The 18,221-nt window shown below is 43.0% G+C and overlaps 1 protein-coding gene across 1 annotated transcript in view; it reads left to right on the top strand.

The window, feature by feature from the left end:
* Positions 1-808: 808 nt before the first annotated feature.
* The window catches only part of TMEFF2 (transmembrane protein with EGF like and two follistatin like domains 2), a gene marked incomplete at its 5' end in the record, with an annotated part of 126,365 nt that continues 108,952 nt past the window's right edge, over positions 809-18,221 (top strand). The window contains 3 exons of the mRNA XM_017728698.1: positions 809-919; positions 6,701-6,830; positions 9,626-9,652. Coding sequence (XP_017584187.1) covers positions 809-919; positions 6,701-6,830; positions 9,626-9,652 — 268 coding nt within the window. The remainder of the gene's footprint in view (positions 920-6,700; positions 6,831-9,625; positions 9,653-18,221) is intronic.

Consider the following 18,221-nt stretch of genomic DNA (forward strand, 5'->3'; position numbering starts at 1 on the left):
AGCGTTATTTGTACTGTGTGCATCGCACATGACGTGTTAGATCGGGGGGAATTTGCGCTGTGAGCTCTTCGTTTTAAACATGTAGCGATATGGTTAAGAGCACTCGGATGTTTTTTAAAAAATCAATGGATTCAGATCTTAATGGGTTCGGAGTCGGATATAGCTGTTTTGTTTAGTGTCTTGCCACTCGCTGTTGGAGTGGGAAGTCAGCTAGCGAAATCTGAAATTCATGCTTGTATTCGTGAACTGAATCTTCAGTCAGATCTGTTGGTTTTTCCCGGAGAATATGAAGGCAAAGAGCTCGGTTCACTCATCGGCTCGTGGGGAACCTGGCACTTCTCCTGTTAACTTAGAGGTCATCAATCTTCATTGGGATCAGGCGGGCCATCGCAGAAAACACACAGCCTGTTTGTCTTTATTATTGGGGGCTTTGTTGTGTCATGGGCTGGAGAAATTCCAATTTGGACTTTTGTCCAACAGATTTGTGATCGGATAGGGATAAGCTAATGACATTTCCAACCCAGAGCCATGAAATAGCATAATTACAGGGTGACTTTTGAGGAAACCCAATCCGTGAAATAGAAAAAAAAAGTCGGTGAGGTAGTGGGGAATAAGAACTGAGAGAAACACTGAGGGAGAAGCAAGAGGAAAAGTGAAAAGCTGAGGACAGGGAAGGACAAAAGAAAATCTGGACTCTATCACTTCATCAACAAGGTTGTTGTGCTATGTGCATTAAAATGCCATTATTCCGTATTGTTCCTCTTGCTAGACCAAAGCTGACTTTTTTCTTTCCTCTCTTTACATTTGAGGTTACGATGACAGAGAAAATGATCTCTTTCTCTGCGACACCAATACCTGTAAATTTGATGGGGAGTGTTTAAGGATTGGAGACAGTGTGACTTGTGTCTGTCAGTTCAAGGTAAGAAGATTGATATTTCGTTCTCTAATTCACTAATGAGAATACAAAACAAGGGTCTCCCTTTATAACCTATCACTTGGCAATTTATTTCTCTATGTGCAGAGAAGTTAGAGGGAAAACCTGGCAGTGTGTATAAAAGCTGGCAGGAGAACCAACTGGTGTCAAGAAGACATAAGTTTCTCTGGGAAAATGCAGACGCTGTGGCTTTAAATGTCCATTCTGGTCTGCAGTTCCAGGTTGTACATTTCTGATTTTTCATCTCTGCCCTTTTAACAAGGATTTAGAGTCCTTTCTAAATTCATTTCTGATACAGATCATGGCTTATTGTGTTCGGAGTTCTGATCTAGTTAAAGAAATGGATCTGTAATGTGCTTATGCAATATTTTCAGGAAGGGCTGCATAGTGACAATGCTTCTGCCTGTTTATCTGCCCAGCTGATCAGATTAAGGAGCAATCCCTCTGTTCCAAAATGATGAACTTCCTTTAGGTTTTATATAGTTTTAGGAGAGCTATTACTGAGTAGTAGGGGGTTTTCCTTCTATTTCTTCTCTCTTTCTCTTGCAGCTACATCTAAACCTGAGCCATTCTCAAAGTCCGACGATTTCATTATGAACGATTCCATTTAATGTTTTAGCTAACTCTCAAAACAGCTGGTCTTTAAATAATGACCTGAATAGAAACCGCACAAATTAAAGGAGTTTAAAGCATGTACCAGCACAGGATTGTACGTGTGTTTACGCCCCAGTGTTTCTCTGCATTTTAATGTGGATTTGTGCAGTTGTGAAACTTAGAATGCTGATTTGAGTGTTTACAGTAGAGCAGGCCAAATAGTGCACAGCTCAAGATTGTGCACATCTGTAATGATTATGTTAATATTGAGCTTTGATAGACTATTCACTTTGAAGCATAGCAAGTATCGTTTATATTTCTGGAGCCAAATGTGCCTTCGGAGAAAAAACCCAAGTGATAATTTCCTTCATTTTAAACAAAGAAGGAATTTTCTCTAATGAGAGCAAGACAGTAGTTCCAAAATGCTTGTGTTTCCCATGTTGGAAGGGAATTCATATTGACCATGGGAGTCTTTTATTCTATTTGGAGTTTGCGTGCAATCAAAATTTCAGTGTGAGAATGCTGTTCTGAGCATTTGCCTTGGCTCAGCATATGCAATGGTATAAGGGTTATGGTCTGGTCTGTTTCCTCTTTCAAAGAAAAATCTGTAAGGCAGTGAAACGTCTGTGACTTGTCCCATTGCCTGGTGGTAAGCCAGGGCAGATGTTGTGCCATGAGCCTTGGGAACTTAGAGCAGCCACTGAGAGTGCTTGGGTCTTGTCTTTGGTCCCTGTGTGATGTTGCCATGTGGCATAAAGCAGTGAACTCATAGCCTGGAGGGTGCTAATTCAGATATTGCTGTCGGCGGGGAAGAAGGCATTGGGAGCACTGTTTTTCCAAGGCAGGGTGCTGATGCCTGGTGATCTGGGGTAAATGAAGCTAAGTAAATCTCTCCAGGCTGTGTGGTCCCCTCTTTGAGAGGTGAACACTACAAGTATGCTGAGTTTAGCAGTTCTGTAGGGGGAAGTTGAAACAGATTTAAGGAAATCAGGTAGTTGGTATATGGATATGTAAATAAGATCAAAAGAATGAGTCAGGCAATTGTGGGCCCAATCACTGGGCAATAGGTTGAAATCAACAGCAATCTTTGGTTTCAGTGGCCTTTGGATCAGGCCCTGTAAACACTCAGAGCTCTTTGTCTTGCTGTGAGCCCTCTGTGGAGCCGCAGGGCTGACTTGTGACCTTGGAGGGCAAATTACCTGTGGCTGATGCTGTGCCAGCGCTGCCCAGGGCGGTGTGGTGCCAGGCTTCTGTAGTCAAACTCGAGCACTTTGATACAGGCAGAGCTTGGGGGGATGTTAGCTTCTCTTGTAACATCAGTGGACAGTGTGACAAGCCAAAAAGATATGCCACTGGAGTAGAAAATTAATTTCTAGTGTGGTGTCTGAAGCTGGCTAAGTGAGGCAGAGCTGCGCAGGTAATTTATGTCATGAGTAAGGGGGCCCCCATCAGAATTCAGGGCTCTCATTTCAGTGACAACTCTTTGTGGTGATAGTGAGCAAATCAGTAGCAGACTCCTCATCACTGTAACTGTGTTTTGTTTTCTTCAGAAATTTGAGGGAATAGACAAGGATGGAGAGCTCATTTTGCTTCTGTACTGATGAAGAGTTCTGGGCTGGCCAGCCTTTGCCTTGAGGGGCTGAGGAACACAAAAGTGGGGAGCAGAGCTTCTGCAGTCTTTCTTTGGGTTTGTTCAAACCAGAATCACAGATGCTTCATGTCTGTCCAAGTGGAGTTAAAATGAATTTGTTTTTATTTGAAGGGGTGAATATGATCAGACTTCTCCGGAACATCCAAGTTAGACTTCCAACTGGAGAGCCAGCAGGCATGTGCTGAGAAAGAGGTTCATATTGGCTGGTTCTCTTTTCACAGTCTGCTGTGACACCTCACAGCAGGACATGTATTTCATTGAGAAACACCATGTCCCACTCTGATCAGGAGATGCAGACCCATCCCCTGTGCAGGACAAGCCCAGACTTCGGTTCTGGCAGGCAGAGAAGGCACTGGCACAGTGCTGGCTCCAGCCGGAGGGCTGAGCGTGAGGGAAACCACCACCCCTCCCTTCCCTCAGGCTCAGTGGGTCCAACACAAGGTGTAGAGCTGTGCCAGCAGGCATGTGGTTGGAGACATGGCTTGCTGGGGTCTGTACCTGTTTGCCCAAAGCCACCAGTCTGGCAGCTGGGCTCTTCCCTCTTACATTTCATGAGCTTATCAAAAAAATATTCCAGCTATTTCCATCAGTGTCTTTTCTCTTGAGTCAACAAGACTGTGGACAAGTCACTGTTTTTTATGGAAAGATGGAGTCCTGTTTTCATGCATGTTGAATCTTCCACATGCTTCAGTGTTTGTGGAGCTGCAACATCACCTTTCTGACTTCCAGCTTTGTTATATTTCTGGAATATATTTTTGGGCTACTTGGTTCAAGAGTTGGGTGGCATTTTGGGAGTAGTTGATCCGTGAAAGTAGGAGAAGGTCAAGCTTTTAACGGTGTTACCAGGAGGATGAGTTACACAGGTTACCATTATCTTTAGGAAACAAATCACCTGCTTTCAGTGCTCAGTACTGGCCCAAAGGCTCCCAAAGCTGCTTTGTCCCTGGCTGTGGCAGTGGACACTCAAGGCTGCAGGTGCTGAGGAAGGCAGCCTTTGCCTGACACTTGGCTGAATTGGATGGCATCTATTTCCCTGCTCTACAGCTGTATTTTAAAAACTGGCATGTGTAAGAGAGAAGTGGACAGTGTGGCACTGTGCTGCTGGGTTTAGTTTTGACAGGGATTTCCCTAAGGGCTTGATCAGTCCTTACTTGGGGATGAAGAATCATTCCTACATCTAGGGTCTGGTCTATTGACCCCTAAACCAATGACAAAAGCATGTCTCTAGACTGAGGAAACTGACATTCAACAGCTGATATTCTCCAGTAGTAGCAGCAAGTACTTTGTGATAGTGATGAGCTGTGAGTACAGGATTCAGCATGGGCAAGTACAAGAGTCTAGCTGTAGTGGGTTGGGAACCACCTGGTGACAAACATCACAACCCTCTCCTCAGTGGTCTTGTTTTCTTCCCTGGGTAACTTCCACTACAGTTTCCAGCTCAAAGCCAAGACAGGATCCATCTGGAAGATAACCCTCCCTTGCTCCTTGTGGCTCCTGCCTTTTCCATCTGAATGCTAGTTTTTCAAAGGTGCTGGTGGGAAGAGTGGACTCATACTTCCTGGGATTCTGGTGTCTCTCAAATGCATTTTAAAATTGCCAAGCTTTGGAAGAAGTTCCAGCCTAGCTCGTAGCACTCCTTTCCGTGGATCAGGAATTCACCATTTATGTGGGGCTGTCTGGCCTTTCAGATCTGCAGCTGAGTCAGTGTGAAAGATCGTCCCCCGCTCTGGGCAAAACCAGCAGAGGAGTTGCCTTTATGTTTCTCGGGCACAGAAGTTGCCGCTGTATTTCTTGGGCAAAGACTCCGACCTCGTTTCTGCATGTAACAAAGCCTGTTGAGATACTCCAGGCCAAATTCCTCACAAATCCTTGGGTGACAAGCAGATATTACACCTAAAGTAAGCATGATTTGACGCTTCATGCTTTAAAAAATAAGCACAATTGTGTTAATTGTCCTGGTTATGTATTCCAGATCGGCCTCCAGCAATTGCTGTTGAGCTTCTGGATGAAGTTGGCATTTTATGCTTGAAACATTGCTCAGATTTGGAACATAATGGTGAAAATAGCCTAGAAACATTTTTAATCAACAGTTTAAAATCTCTGCATGGAGCCCTTTGTGAGGAGCAGAAGGAGAGGATTTCTACTGTTGTGGCTGCTGTTTTTCTTCCTTGTTCTGAGGGAAGAGGGTGCTGGGGGTGGGCAACAGCTTGGGAAGATTTAAGAGAATACAATGCAAAAGGAAAATGTCATTTGTTTTGGCCCAATCAAAATGTCACTCTGACCAACTATGAATAATTTCTTGGCAGCTGCTCTGTGTGGAGGCCTGCAATTAATGCAATCTATGCAATTGTTTGTGTTAATCACTTCTGTAGTCATTCAGTTTAAAGCATTTTTGACGTTAATATCCCTGATATTTCAGTTCTGTGTTTTACATTGTGCCCAACAAACACACCTCAGACTTTGTGGCATAATACAGCTAAATAGGATGTACGATTTCTTCTAAATTTTTACTTGGATTTAGGCAGAGGTGAGCATTTGTAAATAATAATTGTGATAATTCCATTTGTTCTAATTAAACAATGAGGCATACCAGGAGTAGGGTAATCACGAGATAATCATATCCCTGGTATAATTGCCATGTACAGGGCACATCCAAGTATTTCTAAGCCTCCAAGCATGATTATCTTGTGATAAATGCACCCGGTAGGTTGCCCAATTTCCAGTATAAAATGAAATGGTTATTTTTTTAAATGAACGAGAAGGGGAAAAACTGTCTTCCAGTGGTAGAGGAAATCAAGCAGAGCTCAGCAGGAGTTTGAGCCAAAGTAGGGGTGCGTGGTGTGAAAAACTTGTGCACTGGCTGAGCTCTCTGCAGTGCTGCCGCCCCTGCCCACTGGCCACCGTGGGGAGAGCTTGGACCTTTGTGGAGCATCCCAGCTGCAGCTTGCCAGGAACGGGAATGTCTGTGCAGAAAGAGGGATGGACTTTGATCGTTGGTGTCTCACAAATAATTTCCCTGTGTCCAGTCAGTACTTAAATAGCTAGACGCACACTTGTGTGTGTGCAGACCTCCGTAGCACTGAGGGCGTGTGTGTGCAGGAGGAGGGATAGAGAGAGCCTGTTCATGACCATTTGTCTGGAGCCGTCCGATGGAAACACAGGAGCTGTTACTGCAGATGTGAGGAGTCATTCACCTTGCCCATATTCCTTCCCTGGGAATGCCCCCTGCTCCTGCTGGCAGTGAGAGACCTCTCTGGGGTACTTACTGAACACTTTGCGCGTTCAGACTACCTTTCCCCTAATCTCTTCAAGTCTGATGTTTCTTTTTAAAAATACCCCTCCCTCTCTCTCTCTTAGTGGCTGTAAAGGTGAGGACAGGATTGTCAGTGTTTCCCTCTCAGTTGTTTTCCTAGGGTTTTAATGCTGGGAAGGAGCAGGGCGTGTGTGTGGGGACACCTGAATGGGCGCCATGCCCCCTGCTTGTGTGACTAACGCTGCTGCTCTCTGTCCTTTCCCATCAGTGTAACAATGACTACGTGCCCGTGTGTGGCTCCAATGGTGACACCTACCAGAATGAGTGCTACTTGAAACAGGCTGCCTGCAAGCAGCAGAGTGAAATCCTGCTGGTGTCCGAGGGATCGTGTGCCACTGGTACGTATAACTCACTCCAGGCTGCCTGCCCACCTTGCCATGCCCTCCAGGAAAATGGCCTGTAGATGGCCATTTGAATTCTTGCTTTGGATTCATTACGGGTTAATTCTTTGCAGTTTGGGGCATGAGAAGTCGCTGCCATCATTCCCTTTAAAGTAACTTAGTATAGGCTCACAGTCCATGATACACTGTACCCCTGGCACTGTTTGGAAGAGTTCAGCACAGAAGTAGATTTCTTTTTTAATTTGTATCTTGTGCTCCTGATCATCCTGTGCCCTGCGTACACTTCTGAGCTGTTATGACAAGTGAACTGGTAACAGATTAAGTGAGCAGATGTCTGATAAATGGGCATCTGGATTACCACAAACCTCTCCATAATCTGGAGAGAACTGGAGCATTATTGCCTGCAATCCAGTTTCTTAGGTTTTTCCTTAACCTTATAGGGCCAGATTCCTAGCTGGTACAGGAACCAGACCACTGGTTGTAATGAGTCCTCCCAATTTACACCAGCTGAAGATTTAGTCCAAAGCACACAAAACAAACAGGTCTGTGCCACCTTGTGAAAACTGACTGGCATATAAGGCAGCTTTGCTTAACTCTGAGCCTCGTGAGCTGTTTATATCTCAGCTTTTATGGAACAGGTAGAAAGGTGAATGAGCAAAATATGTCAGGAAAACCGAGTTGCTTATGTGCAGGAGTTCTTGATGTTTTTCTTTTGTGCTCAGTATCTGTTAGAGGTGGGCAGTGAAGTTGACTTGAAAAGAGCAGGAGTAAGCCTTTGTTCTTGAGAGAGTTCTTTAAACTTAAAGCAGAATTTTTTCTTGGCTGAGGATGGAGGAGTCAATAAAAAGTACATTAGACAAACTTTTTTCAGTTCAGTAATTTCATGTTTCATACACCTGAGAGAAAATAAACTCCTTTCCCTGGAAATGTTGTTCTTCTCTGAAGCTGTTACCTGACAATTTTCAAGAAGAAAAAAACATATGCTGCAATTTTTTTGTCCATAAATTGGTATTAAATGGAGTTCAGGCTGACAAAACCTACTGTGGTGTAGGATTTGTTCAACTTAGTAAATTCTCTCAGCACAGCAACTGGTCTTTTCTGGGTTCAAACGTTTTGATTAAAGGGATAATTTCCGCACATTGCTACAACTTTTCTGAAACTTGTTTGCCTGCTGGCAATGACTGTGTTGGCAGCGTTCCTTTGAAATACATTGTGGATTTCAGAAACAGAGAAGGGGGGGGAAAAAAGTTTTCCTGAAGTCTTGATCAAGGTCTTTGGCCTCTTTTTCCTTCTTTCAAGGAGGAGTTCAGTTGAGAGGGGAGCAGCCATTTTCCTTAGGTTTTCCCTATGGGATGGGGCAGAGAGAGAGGGTGCTCAAGAACCCCCAGAAGAGACCTGGGCTTCTGGAAGAAGTGGCAGTGAGCAGCCCTTGTGGCCATGCCTGGCAGGGGTCTGGGCACTGAAGGGTGGGGCAGGAGGCGAAACACGAGGTCCTTTTCCTCCAGGGAGCCAGAGAACGTGGTTGCTCACTGTGGCAGGCAGGCGAGAGCAGATGTTCATTTCTTCTTCCATGCTGGGGAGATCTGTCACACCTGGAAAAGCAGCACTTCCCAGAGCCATGAGGGCTCTGCAATGCAGACACCTTTCTTTCCTCTTTCCTCAGCAGTTCATTTGGGAAGGAGCATCAGGACAAAAGATGAGATCGGGAAAATTCAGGACATGGTCGCTGGGAAAACACCATTATTTCTATTCCCCTTTTCAGCCACCTTTTGCATCTGTCCTTCTCAGCCTTGCTGGATAAATCTACCATTTGAAGCAATTCTTGTGACAAATTATTTAACAAAGATTTTCTTTTTCTTTCTTAGTTTTGAGCAGTGATGGCATGTGCAAGTTCAGATCCACCAGACCTTGCTGTCAGTAAATGAGATCTAACAGTTCATAGGGTACTTTGATCCCAAAGCAGCTTTTCCAAACTCTTTCGCTTAATCGTGATGCTGATAAAGGCATAACTGTTGCACTAAGGGGAAGGATAGGATGGCAGCCACCCTCCCTTCCCTGCAGAAGAAACTACTCTTTGGTGTTATTTTTGGTAACCCTACATGAGTGCATTTCCGTGCTTTGCCTTGCTTACAAAGTTTCTTACTGAAGCTCTGGGCTTGGCAATTTTGTGATGTTGCACTTTCTAAGTTTGTGACTCTCATCATTCCAGGCAACAAAATGTCGAGCAGAGGAAAAAGAAAGCACTCAGCAACAGTTTTGAAACTCAGCAACAACCTTGAGAAAAATGGCATTTTAATAATTTATCTGATGACTTTGAATAATAGTAATTTAATGGTTTATTCCAGCTAGTTATGATCTGATGAGATGTCACTGTTTTCTAAAGATAATGATATGAATTTACAATTGGTGTCTTCTCAAACAAATGGATTTTAAAATATTTCCTTGGTGAGGATTTGGTATTGACCAAGTGGAATAACTTTGCACAACTGTTGATAACAAAGATATATCGGTCTAAATACAACAAAACAAATTAGAGATTGCTAAGGACATTGCAGTATTCTATGGCTTACGTTATTTTCATCTGATACAGAGACTTTGAAGAGAAAAAAAGAAATGGAAACACGAGAAAGATGGCTTGAGTGAATTACATTCAGATTAGATCTCTATAATTTACCCAGGGATGCCATCTAACACGAGGTACACTGTAGTACACTTCACTGAAGCCTTGCTTTGCATGCTCACAGGACATACTGGAGCACATGAATGTAAATTTCTTTCTGTTCTTTTTTCAGATGCTGGCTCAGGATCTGGGGACGGAGGTAAGAGCCCTCTTTTAATATCTCTGTACTTTTGTGTACACACATTGTCTTCCACAATTTCGGATTCTGAGTGAATATGCTTTGCAATTTAGTTGTTGCACTACATATTGTCTTTCGTTCAGCTCTGTCTTTGAAAAAAGTGGTATTTTGCATTTCAGTCAAGCTGGAACCTAATCATGACATGCTGTTTTCTAGGGAAATTCAGAAAGCTGTGTTACTTCTAATAGGACTTGGAATTATTCATAGGTTGTGCTAGGAGCTCTATCTCCATCTACTGTTACAGTTGCACTCATTTGTTTTATGTTTAGGGTAATATTTCTTTTGTTTTTAAAACATGAGCCAAACCCTTGGCTCCTCCTCACTGGAGGATTCAAGCCAAATATTTTGTGGTAGCAGAGAGCATTCTTTCAAAGATATGAAGAAATGTCACAGGGAAAGAAGAATGTGTTTTTATAAGAACAGCAACAGCAAAACTGAATGTGGAAATAGCCTGAGCCCTTTGTGGCATATGGGGAATACTGTAAAATGTAGGTAAACTAGCATTTAAGTTGGGGTTTATTTTGGGTTTATTTTTTTTATTTCTTGCTGCAGTCATTAATGGATTTGCTTGCCTGACAGCAGTCCTTCTTGGAAGCACAAGTGTTGGGTCTGGGTAGTGCCCTGCCTCAGGGTAGGGAGTGTGACTTTTAGGGCTTGTAGGTCAGGCTTCCCTGGGAGGGCCAGGGCTAGTCTGGGTACCTGGGGAAGGTTGTCCTTGAGAGTTCCCTTCATTCTGCCCCAGCTCCCTGATAAGCTCAAGGAGCCCCATGGCAGGGCAAGGGCAAGGCCAGCATCAGGCCGGGAGGCTGCTGGGCTCCTCTGCCTGGGGCAGCCACCAGCAGCTGAGCCAGCTTTTGGCATGACACAGACAGCAGGGCTGGGCCCTGACCCAGTTTTGTGGCTGGTCCTGGTTGGGTTCAGGTTTTTCAAATGCAGTCACGTTACTTGGCAAAGTATCCCCTAGTCCTTGTTTAATTTTGGTAACCAGGATATCAGCAAGCACAATGTGTATGGAACATATTATTTTTACCTGTGAAAAGGTCAACAACATGAGCATGAGGCACTTCAAGGGGGCTGATTTTCTGACATCAGACTCAGGCTGTTTTCTGGAACTCAGGACACTTCAAGATGCTTCAAGTCTGGCTCCCCAAAAACTGCAACATGAAATATTGCTAGTTTTTTCCAGCTATTCCTATTTTACTCTGATGTCCTTGTAAATTGTCTTTTTAAACCATTACACCAGAAAAATACCTTTTTCAGTGCTTATCAGAAATTTACAATTTGATTTATATGTATGATAGGATTTACACACCAATGGTCAATAAATTGGTTTTCGAATGAAGTTGTACAAAATTCATCACGCACATATCAAGGAAGACAGATAAGGTTTTCACTTTGTTTGATAACTGAGGAGGTGGGAAAACAAACTTGGCCACTTTCTGAAGGTAATGAATTCCATTCTCAGAAAGCATAGGAGTTAAAAAGCATGATTTCCAAACAGTTTCATTTTAGAAGTTAAGGTCGGCAGAAGATGAGCAGAGCAGGGCCTTGGGGCTGATTGCGCAGGCAGTAAGGAAGCAGATTTGTGAATGAGACGGAACCAAGTTGGGACATGTGTTTAAAGGTCTACAAAGCTGCCTTGTATTATTCAAGATTTAGTAGGCAGCTATGGCTTTTCTTGAAGTACAAAAGTATATTTATGTGCCCTAAGAAGCCAAAGAAGCTAAATCCAGGCAAGTAAATACTGTCACTACATCACTCTTTACTAGACATGGTCTTGTTGTAAAAGCTGTAATAAATTTTGGATGTCATCACAGTAAGCCTTGTAAAATCCACTCCAGCAGTCATGAGTGGGGCATGTTCCCATAAGAAGCCTGAGGTCTTAGGCAATCTTGTGTTTCTGATTTTTCCTGAAAATTCTTTCTTTCTTGTGCTTCTCCAAGCGGTCTCAGTTAACAGAGTAACCAGTGCAGCATCTTTCTTATCAGAACTCCTGCCACAGGGACCCTGCCGGCCAGCCAGCTGGGAGATAAGGGAACCAAGTTTTCAACAGGCTTGTATCTCTTGGTTGGATTTCTTTGGTCTGATGAGGTACACATCCAGTAACAAATTAATTCAAGTTGTGTTTTTCTGGTTCTTAAAACATGGCAACTTTCCAGGTGGTTTCCCCCATGACTGACACCAGTTCAGCTCCCAATACTGCTGCTCCTTCAGTGGAGCTTTTCACATGAAGCTATAATTGCTGAAGGGCTCAGAAGAGCTGGAAAGGGGTTGGTGCAAGGGACAGATGCAGATAAGCCCACCGTGTGGTCATACAAGCCTCCTTTTCTCAGGACACTGGTCAGAGCATGAACAAAACAGCCAGAGGCTGTGTTTCCCATCTGGGTTTGCAGGGAAGTCTTCTCAATTTACTGTGTAGGATTTGGGGTTTTTTGCTCTCCTATCAGGGATGCTGACATCAGAGAGGTCCCAGCTTTTCAGCATTTTACTGATCTTGAGGCTTTCCAGAGGTGATTTAATCCTCTTCTATGCAGCAATAACATATAAAAGTCCCCTTATTTGTAAAGTGATGAGGAGATCTTAATCTCATTTGATTACTGACCCTTCAGCATACACTTTTGGGGATACCCAGTAGATGGGTAGGACAGTAGGTGTTCGAGTTTCTTACTGCAGAAGACATTTTTCCCTGTAAATGAAGATGAAAAATGCAGAATCAAGAGCCATTTCAGTGTTTTGATTGCAGAAGCTGGGAGTATGGTGTGGAATTATTTAAAAACCCACATCCCAGAAAGATACTAATCAGAAAGCCAGAAAGGATGGATGTGAAAGACTTTATACAGAGAGTAATTTAAAGAGATTCCATTCATTTTCATCTATGCCGTTCTCTAGACAACTGGGTTTTTTTAGAACCCAATGATTCATGTTTTGGTCTTGAGCAGCTTTATAATGAATTCTTGCTCGTTTCCTGGCTTCCTTCTAACAGCAACAAACTCAAGATGCTGTATTTCATTATAGCTCTTAATGGGCTAAGAACATCTCTCCTTGGTTTCATTTTCACACTGAGCACTTCTTTGCCCTCCCTGCATTGTCTGCACTCCCAGCTCTGTTGACTGGCTTTCATTCACAGTCTGATGGATTCACTGGGGGTGACCGTCACGCTGGGTGTTGCTGTGACCCCCTCCATGGCAGTGCATAAGCACCTACCTTGAATTAGTTTCAGAATCTCCTTCAATTTTCGTTCAAGTCCTGATGACTTCAGTGGGAATTCTATGGGGTCCTAGGTACACAGATCTTATCCTAGTTTGAATTTATGTTAATTCTTTATGATCTAGAATAAAGCAAAATTAAAATAAACCAACCAAACGAGTGATAATTCATCAATACCATCATCACCATTTATTTTACAGTAGCATCTAGATGCTAATTCTAAGATTAGGACTCCGGCATGGTACACCCTGACACTGTGAGGCACTTCTTCACAGAGAGGGAGAGAAATAAAAACTGTGAAGCAGTCTGGATATCCAAGCTGGGCAAGGGCTGGAAGCTGCATCACGCTTCAGTGTCTGAATTGGGAATAGCACATGCTGCTTCAGAACCAAGCCAGTGCTGGGGCTTTTGAACCCCAATGTTTGTCAGCAAACCCATATGACATCCAGAAAGATTCAGAGATTATACTGCTCTTAAATTTATTCCTGATCTGTTAGACAAACCTGAAAACCAACAACCTTACAAGCCACCTTCTTTTCCGCCTCTCTCTGCCTCTCTTGCTTTGTGTGTGTATTTTAAGGATGAGCGTGGCTTGTTTGTTTGTTCGTTCTTTCAATCTTAGCTGGAAAAAAAATGAAGTCCTGCAGCTCTTTGTAGGTGCCAACATGTAGATTTAATGATAGATTTGGTATTCTGGTCTGCCTTTCCTGTTGACTTAGAGATGTGTGAATAAACACATACATATTATAAATCTGTATGGAGCAGCAGTCATCTTGAGACACTAACCCAGAGAAAATAGGGAGGAAAAAATTAACACTTTGAAGCCTATGTTATTTTTTTTAAGGCAAACCGTAATGCAGCATGTATATACTTTTTTTTTTCCTTTAATCAACAGGTAAATGGCTACTTTGGCCCAGCTGCATTTGCATTTGTCTCCATGCTGTTTTTGTATGGCTTACTTGAATTCAGCAGCTCTGCTGCTTTTCCAGTGATTTCCCTTTCTGTTTTATTACAGTGTTGATTGATGGGCAGGCCTATGCAGAACACGGTGAATATTGCTGTAAACACTGTCCTAGCAATCACACTTGAGCCAAAATACACCATAAAACCTGGAGTGTATATTGGTTTGAATGAAACACTGTATAAAATGCAGTGCTGATAAACACACACATACACACATGTTCCCAATATACCGGAGAATACTCTGGCTGTTCTAGTTTAACCTTGGAAAGGTGTTCATATTTTGAGCTACAGATGCTTTTCCTGGGTTTAATAGGTGATTCAAGCTTCTCTCATGTGAATTTAGAATATTTGCTGACCCCATGTGCAATTGTCAACTGCAGTAAGGAAATAGGAAAGCTTCTTCTACCCTAATTTGATTTGGGAGATATAATTTAAAGAAGCATCAGAATGTCCAGAATCAACTGTAAGCAGCGTGCGCTGACTGGGTAAATACCTCTGGAGGGAATGTTTAAATCTTAAATGATTGACCTAACTGTGGATGGTCAAATATGTCTCCTTTGTTAAACGGGTTTTTACCTTGTTAACCTCAGCATGGCACTGAGCCCAAACCAATAAGCTCTTTGAAAGGCCGGGTTTATTAGCTCAGGCTCTTCGCTGTCCTAACATGATTACATGACTTCCAGTTCAGGGCTGGTGCTCATCTGACCTATATAAGAGTTAGGTCAGGGAAAGGCAGTTCATGTCTCTTTGTGGCCTTTAAAAATCAGGAAAGGATGAAGTTCCCATATGTTTTTGTTGACTAGAAGAGAAGCACTTGGGCGTTCACAAGTGCCTGACTTCTAGACCCCTGCCCGGGGCATTTTGTGCTGGATAGGGTGCAGTAGCAGTTTCAGAAAATCCTAGGAAGGTATGGAGATGACCAGGATACCAGTTTTTGGATTTCTCTTAGGCTCTCATTTGAGCTAAGTACTGAGCTCATTGACCCTGCTAGGCTGAGATGTTTGAGCAAATCCCCGTATCTCCTAGAAGCTCTCCAGGGTTATAGATAATGTACCAGCCCTGGAAGATGTTGGGTTTGGATTTAGTTGCCTGGGTTCTTCCTGTGTTTTGCGTGCTGCTCCTGAAGCTAGAATGCAAAGACCCAATGAAAAGTGGTGCATTCTGTACCTGTGCTTGCTGTGTTATTGATGGGCAGAAGTCCTTGCTGTGTTCCTGGTCCCATCAAGCAGGCTGTCGACACTGAGGAATGCCACGGGGAACAGCTGACGGGTAGTGAAAGAGTTGTGGCCCGTTTTCAGCCATTCATGCAAAACTGGAGAAAATGAATAGAAGATGCCATGAAGATCCCCAGACTTCTGTAGGCGAGAAGTATGAATGACGTTCATTCATAGCCTCTTTCCTGCATTATGCAATCCTTTAGGTTTTTGGCACTTTGTGTAAGTAGTTCAGAGCTACACAGGGATTCTATGAATGGAAGATGCTCACCTACATCAAAAAATACTGAGGATGCCCTGGTTTTGCTTTAGAAGTCAAAACTGCTTCTCTGCATAGAAACAGAGAAAAAAAAATCCAAAATGTGCTGTCTAATCGCGCAATCTGTAAATCCATGAATAACTAAGTCATGAAATCATCAAACAAATCCTATGATACTCCAGCAAACAGATTAAAAAGGGAGCGCTCGATCACAAATATTCATTTATTGGTCTGTTCTTGTAAACACAGCAAGAGAGAGATGTCATGGTCTAGATTTGTCTGCTACATCTCTGTAAACCTGGATTAATTTTCCTTGTGACAACTGTGGAGTCACTAGAGATTAGCCATGATGACAGTGAGAGGCAAATCTAGCCCACTGTTCTGCTTTTTTATGCAGGGATTTCTTCCACAGAGAAAAGAAATTGGTTTTAACTTTCAAATGGCTCTTCCAAGCTTTCTACAAACACCTTATTTCATGGGGCAAGAGCACGTGTTCAAGCACGTGGCTCATTTCTATCACATGCTTAAATGCCATTGACTTTTGAATTTTCCTTCTGAATGTGGATGTTTTGCACAAGTGGGATCTGAGGCAGCCTGGGACTGACCAGAACCACTTCAGATCCTTATGCATCTCGTCATTATATATTCTGAGGTTTAGTGATTGAAGAAGCTGATTCACTGTGCACTCGCTTTGAACCGGTTTTGGTGTGACACGGGATTTTGTTAGATGCTCTCATGAGATCTTAAAAAATAACAAATGGGATGAGAACTGCCAAGTCTCTCTAAAGGTTCATGTATTTGCTTTCTGTGACTCCTGCATTTCAGACCTCAGCTGCATCTGGCAAATTTAATACATTCTGCACTGGATGTTTAAATTCCCTTTTGTCTAAGACGTTTTCTTTCCTTTCAGAGACTGGGAAATGAAACCAGAAATTTTGCCTGCTATTTTTGAAGTCAGTGGGAGCTTATCTGCAGGAAGGGCACAACTGATTCCTAGAGACTTAGCAAACTGGAGACAGCCACCTACTTTATGTAAATGCACACACACAGAGGACAAGCTTAATGAGTGTGGTGCAAGCCCAGGAATCCAGAGCAGCTCATAATCAAATCCAGATGAGTTAGAATTTTATGGGAGAGCATTACCAGTTCTTAAGATGTTGCCACGAGTCTTTTAGCCCAGGTTTTTTAACAGCTTTGTAGAAAATGCTTAGTTTCTAATTTAAAATAAACACTTTGCTTGTTGCTCAGGAGAATTCTTGAATAGAAGCCCAAAGTGTTTGACAGTAGGGAGATCTCTAAACTGAGGTACGAAAATACCACAACTCAGGGAAGAAGAGTCAAAACCATTCCATGTTATTTCAGGTGAATTTTTTAATGCCTTGGACTTCTTGATCCCATTTGTTCTACCTGCATGAGAGTTAGATAATGATGGTGCCTATTTAAGCCCATTAAAAAAGCAGATACCAAAGCAGGTCTCTTTTTACCCCTGCAGCCCCATATATCTTGCAGGTAGCAGTGTAAAGAAAGCTAGTTGAGGAATTTTAATGTTGGTTATTCGTAAACCCAAGAACATGGGAAAGTTCTAAAGGTCTGAGAGAATGTACATGTGTAGGTATTAAAAAGAGTAAAGGGGGGGAAAACGTCAGATATTTATAGGCCTGCCAATCTGACATTGATTGAGGTAGAACAGGGCATGCAGTCCCAGACCTGCTCAATAAAGAAATAAATGAGAATTAATGCTGAGCAATATGGGCTGATGTAATAGATTCTGTCAACTAATTGAAATGTTATTTATGAAGCTACAAGTTTGGTTGATATAGTGTACGTGGATGTCGGTGAAGCATTTGGCATGCTGCAACATGACACTATGATTAAGGAACAAGAATCATGCAAAATTGACGTGGTATGCAATTAGCGGAGTAAAAGCTGCCTTTCAGGATGTAATTACAAGTGGATTTATCATTGTTAGATGGACAGCAAAGCGATCAGCCTTATGCTCTTTATTTATTTGTTTGTTTTAGCAGTGGCCTAGGTGGGCACATACTTTTCTCACTGATCAGGTATCAAAAGGTATCTCTGGGGAAGTAAGAAATGAGTGGTTCACTGTTTCAACCTGCTCTGATTTACACCACTTGTACTCTGGTACAAGTCCTTTAATGTGGCCAAACATAAAGCCTCAACCACAGAGCAAAGACAAGAAAGCAGAAAGTGAGTGGGAAAACGCCACTGGGAACAGTGATGCTCCAAAGAAAGCTGAGTTTTGGTAGAGAGTGCTCTGCAAACGCAGCACGGCAAAGGGCCACTGGTATGTTTACGAATCAGACTCTTGAGCAGGAGTAAGGATGTCAGAGTACCTCCACCTTTACCAGAGGAGGTGGCTGCAGCTCCAAAGGCCTGAGAAGGAGGGGAAGCAGGCCGTGTACAGTCAAGGGCGTGGCTGCCGAGCAAATGCAGCCCTGAAAGCTTTGATGCCTTAGGCTTTGTCAGGGGAAAGGAAAGGAAAGGAAAGGAAGGGGTTGCTTAGGTCACCATCAGTAAGTACCAGCATGGGGAACTCAAACGAGCAGCAGGGCTCTTTAGGCTGACAGACAAAGGTCTAATGAGATGCTGGGCGGGCAATTAAAGCTAGACAAACTCTGAGTGAAGTTTATATGTGTGTTTTTAAAGGAAGACAATAGCACAATGAAGTAAGCGATTAAAAGTTATGTAGGATTCTGCAGTGCTTGAGGTTTTGACCCTTGGATGTCTGCATTGCTCTGCTCAAATGAGGATGAATTTGAAAGTCCAGAGCCTCTGTCACATGGAAGAACATGCTCAGCAGACCCTTAGTTCTAGGTACCATAAATTAGTTTACACATGAAATAGGCAGAGTTTAGCCTATTTTGTT

This window comes from Corvus brachyrhynchos, unplaced genomic scaffold (assembly GCF_000691975.1).
Source record: "Corvus brachyrhynchos isolate BGI_N302 unplaced genomic scaffold, ASM69197v1 scaffold370, whole genome shotgun sequence".
In the NCBI taxonomy this organism is placed as follows: domain Eukaryota; kingdom Metazoa; phylum Chordata; class Aves; order Passeriformes; family Corvidae; genus Corvus; species Corvus brachyrhynchos.